This window comes from Neospora caninum, chromosome IV, assembly GCF_000208865.1.
Source record: "Neospora caninum Liverpool complete genome, chromosome IV".
Lineage (NCBI taxonomy): Eukaryota > Apicomplexa > Conoidasida > Eucoccidiorida > Sarcocystidae > Neospora > Neospora caninum.
This window is the reverse complement of record NC_018389.1, coordinates 2,065,831-2,083,405: the sequence shown is the minus strand read 5'-3', so window position 1 is coordinate 2,083,405 and position 17,575 is coordinate 2,065,831. Positions and strand designations below refer to the sequence as shown.

Sequence of the window (17,575 nt, the reverse complement as noted above, 5' to 3'; positions counted from 1 at the left end):
TGTTCTGTACCCGATTTACCCTCGCGAAATAGGATTTCTCAAGAAACAGAAGCGAAACGACCGACGTCTCACGGACCTTGGATTGGAAACTGAAATGTTTACGGTTAGCGATCACCTGGGGGTAGGGATTTTTTCGGTCTTTGATGCGGCCTTGACCGTTCGCTGGACCCTCGGCATCCTCTGGTAGGGCCGAACGGCACGTTTCAGTTTGTTATCGATAAACGTTTGGCAGAACTCTCCTCCGGACTGAAGAGGACTCCCACTGTTCCAGCCTAGCACAAAAAGTGTTGGATTTCAATTTCCTCTACTACATTAAGATGACCTTTATGGGCTGCCCTCTTCGTTCTTCTAGTCACGTTTCTTAAATACAATCAGTGAAATCAGAATACAAAGAATCGTTTCAAAGTTACATCAGGTACGTGGTAGCCTCCGAGCAGCCAAGGTAGCAGCTATGGTATTACTCCTCAGTTTGAGGTAAGGAGTCCTTTACAGCGTGAGAGCCACAACCGACACCAACTCAGGATCACTGTGTATACGTCCGTATGAAAATACCCTAAAATTCTTCAGGGAAAGGGCCGTTGCCACGACTCCTCTCAGCTGCCTCCGTGCATGCGACGACGGATCTACTTCCGGGCTCTCTGGAGACAACCGAAACGAATTTCGTTTGCAATTTAGGGCGCCAAAGCATGTTGACGGCGGCGTCTTTGCATGGACAGGAGATACCACGCCGCCTTCAAGAATAGTTAGACTGTCCTTTCTTGACCCAGAGAGGCTGCGGTATGCGCTGAACGGTTTTCCTCTCTGGCATCGTGGTCCTATGCTTTGTCGACGTAGGTGTGCATGTATCGGATTTTCGACGCACACCCCATTTCACGGTAAGCAACTGAGAATACTTTGCACTGCATTATCGTAGTTAGACCCTTTACTTCTGTTCGCTGTCGTTCTTAATGAACAGACCGCAGGGATTATTCGGGAAATCTCCTTCATCCTTGCCGTCTTTGTTGACTTCTGCATCTCACCGTGCGTGTGCGCTGTAGGAACTACGTCTGATCAAAAGCTTGTTTCATATCTAGACGTACTTGCCGCCTACTCAGATCTATGACGCCGAGGCCCAGGCTCTCTCCAGTCTGAGCTCTAAGATCCTCGCTCGCTCGCCGGCAGTCAGGCGTTCGACCAAGCACCACGACACGAATGGATGACGTCGATTTATGGCCTTAAAAAGTGACGCACGACGACTGCATTTTCCAGGTTTCAAAGTTTCTCGTCACCGTATCAGCCAAAGCTGTTTCCACGCAGACCAACTGCATAGCCTGCAGTTCCTGCATCTGTTTGCAGGATCAAATCCCACGAGCCGCCACGACTGTTTGCTCCGCCACAGATTACTGGTTCTTTATTGACTGCGCATGCTGCACCATGCTAGAAACTCGGTTCAACCACTGGGAACCTGTTTTCGTCAGGACGAAATCTTAGCACCCCAGAGGCAACGAAACGCAAAGACACTGGGATCCTTGTGGTGACGTTTGCCCCAAGCGGATATTCTTCTACGATCATACGCATGGTGCTCTGAAACTCGTGTACTCCCATTTCCCCCTTGGGCCATTCCAGCGCTACCGGTGTTTATCCTTCCGCTCAGGCGAAAATGTCCGAAAATTCGCTTGTTCTACGCACGGGTATCTACCACACGTTCTTCCTGTCTTACCGCACAGCCCGTGTGCTTTTATCGTCTGATCCACTGTCTTTCTGCCCCGCATTCTTCCTCCCAAACAGGTCAGCTAGCGTTCCAGTCACTGTATGACAGCTACAGTATCGCAGCCTTTGGGATGCACACTCAGCTTCATTCGCCGTTTCACTGAAGCGTTTAGTTTTGCGTCGGGACCACGTGACTGATTAACCACGTTTGACAACGTAAGACGGACAACGCAAGCACCCCACACACTGCGGCAGAAGATGGAGCAGCAGGCGAGTTCGACAGCAAGGTTCTGGAAAGATGCTTTGCGCGGCCAGCAAAGAGAAACGGTAAACTGGCGGCGCTAGACGACCGCCGGGGAAAGGTGGAAAGCCATCATTTCCCCATTGCCTTCAGAGCTTCCAGATGGCATGCGTAAACGGGCGCTGAAATGTCCTCGTTTACTTTGTTATGCACCGCGCATGCCCAGAGGGCGAAAGCATCCCTGGACTCCAATCTGGGCGGCAGTTTACGAAGAATAGGAAAGAACTCCAAACGACAAATTTGGCACGGATATAGCGCCGAAAAGGCAACAATCCAGGCAGCGGCCTCCAGCGTCTGTCGGGGAGTCTGCAGAGCCCAGTTTGCAAACATGAAGACAACGAAAACATGTCTGCCCCGACCCCTCCTCACTACTACTTCTGAATCCGCTCCCCGCCAAGTTCGACAGCTGTGCACTTGCTGCTTGAGTCACCGATGCGGTCTAACCTGCGTGCCCAAACGCTACCTATGTCTACCAGTCCCTGCGCGGACTGCACAGAAAAAACTGCAAAGGCTACACCCTCTGGAGAGCGGCGAACTGGAAAGAACACACAGGAGACTCACCGGCGCTTCTGGGTAGCGTGCGGCCATGGAGTGCAGAACCCTCCAACTGGCTCTTCCGATTTGCTGACGGTTCGGAGGGGCGAGTTTTACTGGTTTTCCCGTCTCCCCGACTGACTGCGGAGAGAAAGTCGCCCCTGCCGTCGCGCCGCAGGGACAGGACGCCGCACCAGAGGGCGAGGCTGCACTTGCTGTCGACGGATCAGGTACGTTTCGCATAGCGTAGACTCATCAGCCCGAATTTTCTCGATGCTCGACACTTTTCTCGATGCTCGACGGCTCGTTAACTCCGAGACCGTGACATTTGACGGTGAACGGTGTCGACACCGCTACATAGACATAGATATCTATACATGGAGATGGAGGTATGGCCGACGTAGGTTCTGTTCGCGGCGTTTTTGCGCATCTTCGCAGTTCGCACACTTGCTGATCGTGAGATGCACGTAACAGCCCACGAAAAACGGTTCCCGCGACAGACGGAAATCTCCGAAAGCGCTGTTCAGTTTCTGGTAGGAGCTAAACGGGAGAACCAAAGTGGGGTGAAAACTGTTTCTCGGGGCTGCAAACAGCCACACAACACCCCGAGAGAGACACCGAGAATGACGCCCCCGTCTCGGACTCGTTCAGAAAGAAACTGCACGAATCCAATTCCGCCCGTCACTCTCTCTGTTTCGTATCACGTGGAAACAGAAACATATTTTCCCGAGGGTTACATCCACGTGGGGAAAATTCAGAGCTGGATCACGCGAGCTACTCTCTCTCTGGACCCCAAAGTGGAGCTGGGGCCCGCTCACTTTGCTGCACGGATACCTCGCGTCCGCAGGAAACCGCGACGCAGTTGTCCACTGACACAGCATCGATTCATAAAACTCGAAAAGACCCGTACTCACTTGTTGTTTTACAGAGGGCACCGTAACCTGTGCTAGACGGCCTGCAACCTCGCTGGTGAGAAAAGGCGCAAAGCCAGCGAACTGCAACGACTCAGCGCAGAGAGACAAGACGTTCGCTTTCCCCAGAAGTCGAAAAAAGAGAGGAAGGGGCGAACCGCTCTGTGGATCTGCATCTAGGTTTGCAGCGCCTGAGGATAAAGCCATGCGTCAAACGTTCTTCGAGGCCAGGGCCTTCCACGGACGTATCTTCCCTGGACCTTTCCAAGTTGGCGACCGCGACTGTGCTCGCTACTCGACCGCCTCAGCAAAACGCTCAACTCTCGGCGCGTTGTCCTTTTTCTCGGAAATCCTCGCTCGTCAAATTCCGCCGAATTTCGTGTTTGTTTGGACGGGTCAAGGGGGGCAATCTGTGCTTTGTTCGCCATTTGACAGTGCCTGGCTTGGCACGGGAGACCCATCGATCCTGCTGGGACGCTCCAAGGCGCGGGAGACAAGAACCGTTCGGCTCAACTTCTGCTGTCCTGGACTTCCCCCCCAGTGTTTACCACTGCCAATGCACCGATTTCGTTTTCTTTCCGCGCGCCACATTCACCGTTCCCTTGCATTCCCGATGACCCGGCCGGTCTTGCTCTTGCAGGCTCTTGTACGTCTGTAGCGCGCGGCGACAACCGTCCGTTTCGTGAATTCCCACGCGTCTCCCTCAGTTCCTAGGTCGACGGAAACTTTGGGCGCGGTACCCGACGCGTCCGCGGAGAGCTTTGGGCGCGCTGCTGCCGTCAGTTCTGCGGGCCTCGAACGGACACAGAGCGCGTGCGTGCTGGCTGTGCGTGCTGGCTGTGCGTGCTGGCTGTGCGTGTGTGGAAAAGCCGCCAATCCTGCCTTTCCAGCGCGTCTCGGTCGCACCCGCCACGAACGGAAACGGACCCAACCGAAAAACGCACCCTCACCATGCATCTCCCAGTTCGCTTCGCGTTGTCGCGGGGGACTGTCGCCCCAGCTTCGTCTTGCGCGGCCCGCGGAGCGAGGTGCGAAGCACTGGCCTTTTCCTCTTGCCGGTGGGAGGCCAGAGGCGCCCACGCCTCCTCGGCCTGCTCCATCCGCGGCCTGCGAAAAACGCAGGCGAGAGCCTCCCTGGAGAGGACCGCGAAACAGGATTTCGCAGCTTTCCTGTCAGCCGCGGCGGACGGGGCGCCGTCAAGAGCCGCGGAGGTCCGCGGGACGACGCGAACCATCGCGCTTGGCCTCCAAGTCAGAATGCTCAGTGTGTCTGTACACCCGAGACCAGACCGCGACAGCCGAGGACCCACCTGCGCAGGCATCCCCTCAAGGGACGTCTCCCCCGAAGAGATCGAGAGACTCGTCGCAGAACGGACCGCTCGAGAGAGGAAAGCGAATGTAAGCGAGCCTCGAGGATGGCCGCGCCATCCATATGGATCGGCCGTTTCTTCAGCGCCCTCCAAACTGCGAACGCCGGAAACCAAAACCCAATCGCGGGGCCTCGGCCGGAAACTCCGGGGTGGGTTTCCCTTCCGCCAACGTGCCGCGTGTGTCGCTTGTGCCTCCGAGCCAGATTCCGCTGCTCCGTCTCTTTGGCGGGTTCGCGTGCGGCCTGACGCCGCGACGCCAACCTCTCAGAGAGGCGCGCGAAGCGACTGCGTCTCCACTGCGCGCTTCACAGATCTTCTCTTGGCGTCGCTCGAGCCCCGCGTCCGGCGCCTGCGAGAGCCAGCGCCGAGCGACGAGATCCGCAGCTTCCAGCTGGACAGCCACGACAGAGACATAAGATCCCTCGACTCGTGCGTTGCTTGTCTGTCTCTTCAGCGTCGCCTCTTTGCGCTCGTCCTGTTGCTCGGCACGGGGGTGTACTGCTACAGCGCTCTGGGCGACGTGAGCGGCGTACTCTATTCCTTCTACGAGCCGGTCACGTCCGTGCTCTTTCGCCTCTGCAGCGGCGGTCCGCTCGACCCCGAGACCGCCCACGGATACGCCATGGAACTCGCCAAGCGCGGGTGGCTGCCCGTGGACTACGACCGGTGAGGCTCCACGCGGAGGGCGCGCAGGCGGGGCAGAGAGAAGTAGCGTCTGTGCTTTCTTGAGAACGTTCTTTTTTGGGGAGGGGGGGGTGGGGGTGAGAGGCAAGACGCGAGCGTGCGTTGCGAAAGCTTGTCTTCTCGCCCACGTCTTCACTCGTCGGCGCGACGGGAGGAACCGGGCAAGGGGGCGTCTGTGAGCGGCATTGAACTGCACGTGGTCGAAGCCTTTTTTTGACGCGTCGTCACGGCAGTGCGTCGGGGACAGAATTTGGCTCCAGGCGCGAGATACAGACCGCCGAGGTCTTCCTGGAGGCTGTACACGAGTCCGGCGACGCGTCGGAAGCCTCCAGGGGGGAGGGATCCCGGAGCACGACTGGGAAGGCGGGGGGCGTCCCGCGTGCGGCGCCTTGCCGAAATACGGCCTCCGTCTTCAAGGGCGCGAGAAACGCAGGCTGCAGGTTTCTCATTGGTGCTGAGTTCGTCGACTCACTCCGTGCTTCGCAGAGAAGAAAGCGCGATGAACGTGGACATCAAAGGCCTTAGATTTTTGAGCCCCATTGGCCTCGCCGCGGGCTTCGACAAACACGCAGAGGCGCCGGCAGCCTTACTGAGGTAAGTGGGAATCTTGTGAAAACGTCGAGACAGCAGAGGCGGAGTCTCAGAGGCTTTCCTTGGCGCCCCTCCAAACAGGTGGAGTGGCGACGAATCTGGCGTTCTTCCGACGGTCCCCTCCGTGCTTGCTTTTGCCGTTTTGCGTTTTCATCGTGTTTGAAAGACGCAGGTCAACGGAGGCGCCCTCGAAAACAGTGAAAAAACGAGACATTTTGCGTTCGCGTCAACTCGATCACCCCGGATCCTACAGTCTGGAACTGCCTCCCAAAATGTGCTTCCTTTTCACACACAGAAACTTCTTTCCGTAGACGTGTTGAATATAGTGCTGGGAGTCTCGGTTTTTTCGTCCGTTCTGTAGATGCGTTTGCGCATGACGCTCTTTCCTGCGTCGCCTTTCTCCACGGAAAAGAAATGCGTTTTTCGCGTCATGGCAGCACGCGCCGTCACTGCGGGCGGTGCGCTGCTTCCGGTCCCTTCTTTTGCGCAAACCTTCCGTGGTGTCGAAAGACGACGGCGCGACGTGTGCGGCCTCTATGGCTTCAGGATGGGATTTTCGTTTCTCGAGGTCGGTTCCATCACTCCGCAGCCCCAGCCTGGAAACCCGAAGCCGCGGCTCTTCAGGCTGCTCGAGGACCGATCCATTATCAATCGGTTTGGATTCAACAGGTACGGTTCCTGCGTCAGGAAGACGACCCTGTTCTCTCGTGTTTGCGTCTTCGAGGACCATGGCGGGCGCGTGCGGCAGGAAGGCTCACAAACTGTGAGAGGCACGCGAAACGATACGTGTCGCATAACGTTCTTGCGCAGGTTACCCGGCGGTGTCTGACGCAAACGCGGCCTCGGCCGATCGTTTTGCCGCTGCCTGTAACCTGTCGGTTTCGGCGCCATGCTGCCACGGGAACACGATGAGGCGCGTCTCGCCTGCGTTCGCATTGTCCTTCAGCAAGGGCGCCGACTACGCTCAGCAACAGCTCGAGAGGTTCGCTGAGACCAGGAAGAAAGACCCGTTCACTGCGCAAGGCGTGCTGGGAGTGAGTTTAGGTGAGTTCGCCTGATCGGCAGTACATGCGCGCCTGGTGGTTCGCGGGCCAGGCACGAAAGATCCCCCGTTTCCGGAAACTCCAGGGCTCGAAGTCTCCGCGCTGCGCCTGTGGGTGAGATGGTCCCCTCGCCCCCTCGCGCCTTGCTGTGGAGAAGGCGCGGCGGGCTGAGCAAATGGCCTTCTCGTTTCTCCTCTCGGACGGCCCCAACATCATTGGGAAGCGATTCATCTGTCTTTCGTGTAGAGGCCCAGCAGAGTGGCGCTCGTCTTTTCTGCACTGTTCGCGAGACGCGCGCGCGTGTCTTGTGTCGCCGTCCTCGACGTCGGCTTCTACAGGAAAGAACAAGACGAGCACTGACGCGGTGGCTGATTTGCGCGAGGGAGTCAGGAAGCTTGGGAGATTCGCGGATTTCCTCATCGTCAATCTTTCTTCTCCCAACACTCCAGGGCTGCGAAGTCTTCAAAGCGCCTCGCACCTTGCGGCCATTATCGACGCCGTTCACGAGGAGCTCGATGCGCTGGACACAATGGCAGCTGCTGCCGGGACGCCGCGGGGAGCTCGCGAGGACGCAGCGGCGACCGCGGCTCGATCGACGGCATTCTACGCCAATCAGACTGGAAAGTGCCCGCTCTTCTTCGTGAAAATCTCCGTGAGCGACTCGGCGCTCAGAGCCGTTTGACGCATGCGTGGTGCGGTTGACACAGGCCTCAAAAGACTTGCCCAGGAGACAGCCTGCTGCTGTTTGGAAGCAAACAGCGTCTATACCTTCCACGGACTGCGCCCGGAGAACGCGTGGGAGTGAAGCAGGCCTTAGGCGTGGCAGAGACGGCGGACGTTTCTGCGTCCGAGATGCCGAAGGCCCCCTGTGGATGGGCAAAAGTAGAACGACGAGGGTTGACACTAAACGGCAATCGTGCTTGTTCGGCGTCTCTGCAATGTCTAGGTCGATCGTGTGTTTTTTTCGTCCCCTCGCAATTCGAGGCGCGTTGCGCCGGCGTTTTTCGATGCGTGCTTTTTTCGCAGCCCGACCTCACCATGGAAGAGAAAGAGAGCATCGCGAAAGTGGTGAGTCTCCCATAGTGTCACCTTTTTTCAATGCCTCGTTCGTGTCGTGCTCCGCGCTTCTCGCTCTCTCCGCCCTGGCATCTGGGGGCGAGCGATGCGGCGCCACCTTACAGGTGATTGCGAACGCGAATCAGGAGGTTTCTGGAAGGATAACTCAACAGTTGCTTGGGGTTTATTCCAGTAGTTTCCGTTCAAGGTTTAATGTGAAGAGGGGGTTTTTCGCGGCAAGCAGGTGTATCGTCTCCCCTGTGCGTGACGGATCCACTGTGTTTACCTGCGGGCCTTTCTCGGCTGTAAACTCAGGAAAGGGGTCACCGTTCTTGGCCGAGATTCGCGCTGTCTCCTCCAGAAACACGAGACTCTGGGGTACTACATGATTACAAACCGCCTCGCTCAATATACCTTCGCTGGTATACCTTGGGTCGCGAGGACGCCGTGCAGCCAGTGGCAGGTTTCGAAGGGGAAGGCACCAAGTCTCTGGCCATGTGCGTTCTTATTTCAAGCGGTTTCAGCTGGTGTGCTCTTTAAAACTCAGGCTCTCGACAAGAACCTGGATGGATTCGTTGTTTCTAACACGACCGTAAGCAGAGCCGAGAGCAAGACGTGACTGTGACGTGACTGTTGAAAAAAAGAAGGACTCTGGTCGAGGGGCTTTCCTTCTGTGGAAAAAATGTCGGCTTCTGGGGTTCAGCCTGGCGCCGTCACGCACTCGAGTCTTTCCGTCGAGAATACACAGATGCGTGGTTAGACTGTCAGGTTTCGAACGGCGTTAATTCACGACGCGTCCAGGACGCGTCGATCGTCTGACTTTCTGAAACTGGGTTGCCTTCACTGTCTACGGGATGTGCATGTCACACAACGTGGATTTCCTCCACCAGGAGGAGAGCACAAACCGCGTCGCACGTTTCCGGGGGTTTCAAGCCGTGAGAACTGGTCCCATGTTTTGCTTACGCGGTCCAACGTATCTAGCAGCGACTCCACCTGGGAAGGAACCCACCGGCTCACCGCAGATTCGCACGGTGAAATAGAAATGTTTGTAGAGATACACACTTTTTACATCAGGACAGAAAGACGCTATGAAGCTCTTTTTTTCAGCTGCGCCTGTCTCCCCCGTCCCTTCCCGAGTGTCTCTGAGATGTCTCTGGAAACGGAACGCAAGGGCCGTTGCTGTCCAGTTAAGCCGTTCCATTCCAAGACACCGATTTCCTCTGCTCTCGTGCCTGTTCTGTTTTTTCTGCAGATCCAGCGTCCAGAGACTCTGAAGGATCCCTCCAAGACTGAGACAGGCGGCCTCAGCGGGCGGGCGTTGAAAAACTTGTCGACTGCCTGCGTCTCCGACATGTACAAACTAACTCAAGGAAAACTCGTTATCATCGCGGTGAGGGATGCGCCGGGCGCTGCCGTCTCTTTCCTTTGTGTCGTTCCTTTTGCCGTTCGATTTGCTTGCCTCGACGCCGCATCGAGTGGGCTGTGACCGAATCTCTTGGCGCTGCTCTAAAGGCAACCGAAGGTTTTTAAGTCTACCGAAATCGCGTGGTCGGGCATGTCTGCGAAATATCGAGAACGAGGAACCGTCGTTAGCTAGTACACGAGGGGTTTTCTGGGAGACCCATCAGAGCGCTTTACTGCCGCGGGGCACGGTTTTGTTTTCTGCCGCGTTCGTGCTCTCAGACAGGAGGCGTCGAAAGCGGCCGCGATGCTCTGGACAAAATTGAAGCGGGGGCGTCTCTCGTCGAACTCTACAGTAGCATGGTACGGTTTTTACGCGGAGTTTGCACACGATGGTGGAGGTTCGCGTGACTTCGGACCCAGCCGACCGCCCTCGTCGCCGGGCGCAGCCTGGCGAAGCTGGATCCAGGTGCCAGCTTTCGCATTCGGGAGGGTATGCGCCGCACAAAAAGGTGGTCTTTAGGTAATCCACAGCGTTCTTTTCTCTGCTTTTGAAAATGTCGGCGTGCTTCGCCGGGATTCGCTGAGCTTGGCTGTGTGGATAGAGTGTTTTGCCGTCAACAGTTGCCGGAAACTGCGGCAATCGCGTACGATGAGAGAGACGAGAAATGCTTGTTCGCCAGCAGCACACAAACTAAGCCGTGATTCGCCCTCCTGACCACACACGTTGAGCAGTTCCTGGTTGTTTGTGGTGCACGTGTGTCAGATCTATTTGGGTCCGCAAGTTGCGCGGCGAGTGAAGAATGAACTTTACTGCGCCCTGAATGAGAAAGGTGCGCATTCCAGTCCCGGGCGAGCCGCGGATTCCCGAGACGGATTTCTGCACTCCGCGGAGCCCTCTTGCCTGGTACCAACTGGAGTGTGTTTGCGGTGTGCAGTACTTGAGGCTGGTTTGCTCTAAGAACCGAGGCGCGTTGCTGTCGAACTTAGTCCGGCGGGTCGGATTTGATCACGCCGGGGACACACAGGCTATGCTTTTCCTCGACCGCCAATGGCCTCTACATGCCTCTGACACCAAAAACCACTGCCCCAGTGCGTACCTCTAGTGGTGTCGAAAAACTCGACACGTTGCGGGTGCCGGTCACCTCACCGTTGCGGGTTTTCAGTCACCTTTTTGCCTATCGGCGGCACCGCAGGTTTTTCGGCAACGCTCACCAGCGGATGGTGACCAGGAATAACTTACGAAAACCGACGAGTACGGCGTTGCCGGGCGTGGATGTGTTTGGTCCGCAGGCTACAAGGACGTCGCCGCTGCTGTAGGCCGGAAGCATCGGCAGACTCCGGAGAAGAAGCTACAGGCCCCAACGTTTGACTGAAAAGCCAGCTTTTTTCTGTGGTGGGCCCTTTTGTGCGGTTTACGTCGTCAACAGGTTTCCATTTACCACAAAAATGCAGTTCGGAAACCTGCAGTTCGGGCCGACTTCCAGTTGGAGATGGGCTCTAGAAATGCTGTGGGTCTTCTCTTGCTCCCCTCGAGAATTCACGCTTACGAGCACGTGTTGAACGGAACATGCGGGAAGCATGCCAACGTGTTGATTCTTTCGTATCACTATGAAGAAATGTGGTTTTCGAGTTTTTGTCGATGTTTTTCGCGTTTCGCGGTACGTTTTTCCTTTCCGCGCTGTCCCCGGAGAGGTGGACGCTCAGCGATGGCATCAGCCCACGCGCCTGTGCAGTTCGCGCAGATGCAAGCAAAGCTTGTCACGCCTCGAGCGTTTTCCACGCATGCTTCTTCACACTCCTTAAAGCCGGCGCACGCTTGTCCATAAAATTAGCAGTTTCCCTAATGGGGTCACCGCCGCGACAGACGGCGCTATGTAAAACACTTGCGGGTGTCTGCGGTTTCTCGCGAATCGCATCTGCTCGTCTAGGCACAAGTCCGGCATGTATGCCTTCACAACTTCTGCAGACGCTCTCCCGAAGAGGAGAACCTGGTAGCTCACAGGTTCATCGGCCTGTCTGGTGTCGCACATCCGCGAGTAGAGCGCACTTGTTTCGAGGCGAAGTTGTCAGGAGACGCGCTTCAGGGGGTTCCGCGAAAAGGCCGTTTCTGAGTGTTAACCGGAATCCCCTGTATGCAGGGGACAAAGCGAGGAGAAGCCACGTGGAAGTGTTACCGTTAGCCGCTGTTACACTCCTGTTATGATGAACCGCATATGAAGTCGAAGCAGGTATTGCAGTCACGCGGGCGCTGTGTAGCTTGGTGGGAGGCGCGATTTCAGAACTGGAAGTGTTTGTGGTGGTTGAAGGAACCGTTATGCATGATACACCGTTTAGGCACATGCCTAGGTCTAAATCGCAAAGGCGTGTGTCCGACTCGGTGCGTTCAAAAGCCTCGGCATGGTGGCATTGCTGATCACAGCTTCCTGAAGCCGCGACGAACGGTCACTTTGCGGGGGAGTATCAGCGAATCTTCGTCACTCGTAGACTGCCGGTCGAGAAGATCTTTTTCAGCATCCGTCTCGTGCAATATGCCTGGACACACACGAGTTTCTCCAAGTCACGAACGGGGGAAGAAGGAAATGAGAAATGCTCGCCAAGTAATCAGGTGCTCGGGTGACCTACCACACATTTCACAGGCGTTCCCGACTTGGTCGCACCGGCACACAGAACTGACACGGAAACGCGTTCGAGATGCGCCACGCACGAACCAGGGTTCTCTGACTGGACACAAAACACTGTTTTTCCTTCCAGTGAGATGCGTGCGCACTTCTGCCCAGCGCCTTTTCGGTGAGGTCTAACTCTCACGGAACGCGCCGTTCGCGCCTCGCCCTGGGGCACTTCCAGGAAGTGTGTGCATGCGCATGCAACCGTTTCGGAATCTTTCCGCACTGTGTAGTTGGCGCTTCTGAATTTTGATCTTCGGTACAGTACCTCTTCCTTTCCTCTGTGTCACTCACGTTTTTCTTCTAGAGGCAGATAAGTAAATTTCGCGGCCTAAACGTAAGACGGCGGAGCTGGTGTTTTCTTCGCGTACGGTCTCTCTTGAGCACAGTCGTTGGACGGTACACAGCGGCGGTGAACCATCGGAGAAGCGTTCAAACCGTATTCGTCCTTGTTTTTCCTGATTTCTTCTCACAAGACACAATGGCTGCCGCCGCGGGATCCGTTTGGAATGCGAACTCCTGGCACTGGTAAGGTTGCCTACGAGTAAGGAGAAAGCCGTTCTTCGAGAAGCCCTTGTTCGACGCCCAGTCTATGCCCCTGCACGCAATAGTTTGGCCCGCGATGCTTCCCACTCTCAGGTCTTTCCTAGCCCGTTCCTTGGAAGTCGACGCTCGGTGTTTGCGTGTTTTTCTCGTCTCCTCCCATTTGCGCGCGTTCCCATGAGCTTTCCACTCCGCAGGGCGGTTCTCGGACAGTGTGCGTTCGGTGTTCACAGCTGTTTCCCGTCCGGCTGTTTCTCTGCCTCCTCTCAGGGAAGAAAAAAGCTACACGAAATGGAGCAAAGAGTACCTGCAGTCGCACCTGGGTGGACTGAATTTGTTAGAGAACGTGGAAGACTTCTCCGTGAAGATCTTGCCGACCCCGACCGTCACGGGTGAAGCGAGCGTGAGTGTACGAAAAGGCAAGACGATTTTGGCAATCGACTTGGCGGTGAAAATGCAGTTCGAGGCGCTCGTGAAGCGACCGGATGCCGCGGAGGGAAGCAGCCGAAAATGCCGAGGGGAAATCTCCGTTTCTGACGTCTCGGCGGAATCCATCGAGGACCGTGACTACACCAGCTCTGCGAAACTCATTGACGTTCCTCTCCCCGAGGCGGAGGCGATGTCGTCTGAGGAGAGACAGAAGGCGCTGAAACTCGTCAAAGGGAAGTGCATGGACGCGCTGCATGCATCCCTCCGAAAGTTCATCAAGGACTTGCAAGAGGCCGAGTCCAACTCGGGTGAGGAACGGCAACACAGACGCAACACCCACGACCCGCGCAAGGGTTCTCCTGTCTGCTGGACTGGCCGACCTCGATCTGTCTCTGTGTTTTGTGAAACTCAGAGAGACTTCAAGCTGACAAGGCCCAACGCGAGGCCGAGCTGAAGCGCATGCAGGAGGCGGAGAAGGAGAAAGGCGAGGAGAAGAAGGCCATCGCAGAGCAACAGAAACTTCGGGACAGAGAGATGAAGGAAGAAGCCAAGCAGAGGGCAGCCGCGCAGCCTGCCTCTTCGGTGAGTAAATATACATATTTACGTACACACGAATGCATGCATGCAAGACGACGATCAAACACGTGGTCGTGCACAAATATACAAATATATATATATATATATATATATGATGTATAACTTTTGTGTCCGTAGGGAAGGCATCCTAGGGTGGAGCACACATATACCGTACATCGCCTAGCGTACTGGCGGCCAAAAGTAGCGTTTTAACCGTTAGCCCTGAGGTCTTGATTGGTTTACAAGAGTTTCTCAACGCGGGGCCTTTTCCAGCAGGCAGAAGCGTCTGCCTACCCAGGACAGGGCGTGCGAGTTCGACGCTTCGCTGGGAGACGATTTCGATTCGCTGCTATGCGTCAAAGTGCGATCTGGGCTCCTGCGCAGTGACGCGAGAGCAGAGACGTGCAGAGGGCCTTTCCTCGCTGTCTTCACCTCGGTATCCGTGTGTAGTCACTTCTGCATACCAGTGCCCGGCCGGAGCGTAGCGCTGGGTGAGCGTGTGTCCTTTACCCGCTACGCCCGTTGCCTACGCAGTTAAACGCGGAGAGACGGCTGCGTAGGTAGGAAGCTGTAGTCTGTGGAGATAGGGACGAAGATACATCAAACGCTGCACATTTTTGTCGTCATTCTAGGATTCCCTGGGGAAGTAGGCGGGGGCACGTCCGTGGGATTTCCACTGGTGGGGCATTCGCGTGCCCGCCGGAGAGACAGTCGCCGCAGCGCCTTTGATCAGGCAGAAAGAGACGCGCGATCTCGAGAGCTGGACATGGATGTGACACAGAGCAACACACCGGACTGAGGAGGAAGCGGTTACACGTTGAACCATCGAGGGCCTTTTGTGCGAACGTGTGGTTTGCCTCAGCCGCAGCCGACGCAGGTGGAAGGTCAAGGATCCGTTTGGAATGCAAACTCGTACCACTGGTAAGCAATGCAAGAAGAAAGACGGCGCGTTCTTGCCTCCGCTCCTTCGCCTTCATGTCCGGGTTCAACTCCAGAGGACCACAGTGCACCGATTTGTGTGGCTGCGTGTCTGACAGTGTGGACGTAGGCAGGTACGGTGTCCTGACAGAGAGTGCCGGAATTAAAAAGAACGTGGGTGTCGGTATCTCATTAAAACTGGATTCATATTCAGTATCCTAGGTACTACAATGTCTCTGGTTATTCGACTTGAGTTATGGAGTTCTGGATCGCGGGACAATTGTTTTTTTGAAAGGCTTCGGGCTAGCCACGTCGAGGCCGAAGGCGCAGCGTTCGCTTGGGAGTGTCTCGCGCGATTTAGAACCTTGTGGATCCTGCGTTTTAGAAGGGCGGAGTTGCTTCGAGCCGCTGTCGGTCTGGGCCTTTGAGTGGTTCGTGGATGGGAAACGAACCGCTCGCCGAAAACTGGGTGAGAGTTGTCTCCCAACCCATCGAGGGGTTTGGATATCGGACGGCGCATGCTTTCGTCTCCGGTCTCTGCTGACAGGGAGGAAAAGCCCATGACCCAGTGGTGCCACGCGACCTTGCAAGAGAGATTCGCAACAGCGGAACTCTCCCTTCTCGAAGGATCGACTACTTTGAAATTCTTCAATGTCAAAGTTGAGGGCGAGGTGCGTCTTGGCAGATGTAGGGACACGCGGGGACGAGATCGTAGTATCGCTGCATAAAAGGAGCGCGTTTCGCTGATACGCTGTGCCAAGACTACGAACCCCAGCTCACGTTTCGACGGTTTGTGCGCAGAAGAACATGTGAAATAAAGCGTGTGAACGCACCGTGTGGACAGGCAGCGCTCTGAACGTTTTCTTCTGTCGGGGGCGGACTGGCGGCTTTCCTCGTTTCTGTGTTTCATATCGGAGAAAGCGTAATTGGTGAAAACAGAAACCACACACTGGACCAGTCGACAACGAAGACATATATATATATATATATATATATATATATATGCATATACATATATACCTATATATGTGTATATATCGATTCACTTAATGCAGAATGGGAAATCTATGTTCCATAGTTGTTTAAGACTGTTGAGCTCACACGAAGCCTCGAGCCTCAGGCAAGTCGATCTTGCGTAGTGACACGGGTGTGCACTTCATCAAGGCATAGATCCACATTTTAATTCATGTTGATTATGCATGCGTTCTAGGTGGGGCGTATATCTCGGTGACACTGTATATCTGCATGCAGTTCTGCAACGCGACAAAAAACCAAAAAGCATATTCTACTTTTGTCCGTCTCCGCTGTACTGGCCTCGAATGCAGTGAGATGGATGCGCCTCGTTAACGTACTCCGCGCGGCGACCCTGGATCAGGTTGCATGTGGAAGTATCTCGGTTTATTTGTCTGAGTTACCCGGTGTTTTTTGCTCGCATGCCAGGCCTCAAACACAATCCGAAAAGGGAAGAAGTTGGTGATTTTCGACTTGGCAATCGGCGCGGATTGGACAGCGACGGCGCGCGATGAAGCGGGCGTCTTCCTTGCAGGCAAGTGTCCTTGCCTCTTTCTTTCCTCTTGGAACAGGGAAGCAAGCAAATGCATCCCGTCTGTGTCTCTACTCGTGACTGAAAGTATGCGCGTGTGTATCTGTTTTACCTGGTTTCTTGTTTGCACCCTAACGCTCTGTACCGCTGCATTAGCAAAACGCCGAAATGTGGCGGTTACGAAGCGTGCTCGACGGCCGTGAGCGAACCGAGAAGGCCAAGGTCGTTTCCGGATGCCCACTGTTTCAAAGGCTGCGTCGTTCACGTCATGGAATGGACACGCGGATTGCAAATCTCTGTTCTCGAAGATGAGGCGTTGTCACCTGTATTCACGGTTTGGCGCGAAATTGAACAGACACGGCGATCCGTTGTTTTTGAGCGTTGCTGAATCAGACTCGAGGGGTCGGCTAGAAATCAGCGACTTCTCGTCGGAAACGCTGGACGACTACCAAGTGACCGTACAGGGCGACGGCAAGGTGCCTCCTCAGCATCGGATCGACAACGCAGCGAAAACGGAGCTTCCGGAGAAAATCAAAGTTATTCTCTCAAAGTTTGTTGAAGACCTCCGCGCTCGTGGATGACGCTCATGCAGAGTCTGCGGGACAGCACTTTTTTTGGCGACCCAGGAGACTCGCGGTGTGTAGGAAGTCGCGCGGAGATCCTGGAGATTGGTAACGACTGTTGCACGAGCGGCCGGATGGAGAGGGCACTCGTTTCCGTTTTCCCCTCTTCCATGTTTTTTCTGAGCTCGCCCTTTGACACAAATCTGCAAACATGCGTTTCTCGGGTTCGTTTCCGCAGGCGGTCGAGCTCCCAAACAGGGAGGAAAGTTGTCCTACACTTGTCAGACAGCCTTCACCTGCTCAGACAGCCTCGCACAGCTGAGGCCTCGCACGCCCGTACACGCTGCGCCGATCGATATGCTCTTAAAAGAAATCTCGCGTACCGACGCGGGAAAACAGCAATCCGTTCAACGAACGGTGTGCGGTCTCGCCGCCTCCAGGCCCAGTGTCAAACACAGCGAGATCCGGCAAAACCGCGAGGCCGCGTTTTCCGTAAAGGCGGCTTTTAGGCAGCCGATCTGCGTTCTGCCCCGACAAAATACACTTGCCTTAAAAAGAAAATCTTTGCTTGACACCGGAACAACACCCGTGTACGAGGTGACAGAAGTCGCGTCTTTCTGATCGTTTCAGGTTGCTGTCCATGCCGTAGGTATCGATTTGTCGTTGCAAAATGCGAGGAGATGGGTGATGTCCGCTCCGCTATACTTTTTGCGGACAGATGCTACCTCTTGCGAATGCGTTCGAAGACTTTTAAAGA

The 17,575-nt window shown here is 55.5% G+C and overlaps 2 protein-coding genes across 2 annotated transcripts; both read left to right on the top strand.

The window, feature by feature from the left end:
- Nucleotides 1-4,386: 4,386 nt before the first annotated feature.
- On the top strand, nucleotides 4,387-10,956 carry NCLIV_012040 (putative dihydroorotate dehydrogenase; the record flags this gene model as incomplete). Its single annotated transcript, XM_003880721.1, has 12 exons — nucleotides 4,387-4,833; nucleotides 5,260-5,471; nucleotides 5,976-6,083; nucleotides 6,627-6,749; nucleotides 7,027-7,124; nucleotides 7,462-7,775; nucleotides 8,150-8,191; nucleotides 8,727-8,771; nucleotides 9,432-9,569; nucleotides 9,863-9,943; nucleotides 10,347-10,413; nucleotides 10,874-10,956. The coding sequence occupies 12 exons, from the start codon at nucleotides 4,387-4,389 to the stop codon at nucleotides 10,954-10,956; spliced, it is 1,758 nt and encodes a 585-aa protein (XP_003880770.1).
- Nucleotides 10,957-12,727: 1,771 nt separating this feature from the next.
- Nucleotides 12,728-16,836, top strand: NCLIV_012030 (conserved hypothetical protein; the record flags this gene model as incomplete). The annotated part of the gene is made up of 7 exons (XM_003880720.1): nucleotides 12,728-12,774; nucleotides 13,060-13,526; nucleotides 13,631-13,800; nucleotides 14,657-14,715; nucleotides 15,260-15,383; nucleotides 16,153-16,258; nucleotides 16,649-16,836. 7 exons carry the CDS (start codon nucleotides 12,728-12,730, stop codon nucleotides 16,834-16,836), a joined length of 1,161 nt encoding a protein of 386 aa, XP_003880769.1.
- Between the last annotated feature and the right edge of the window lie 739 nt (nucleotides 16,837-17,575).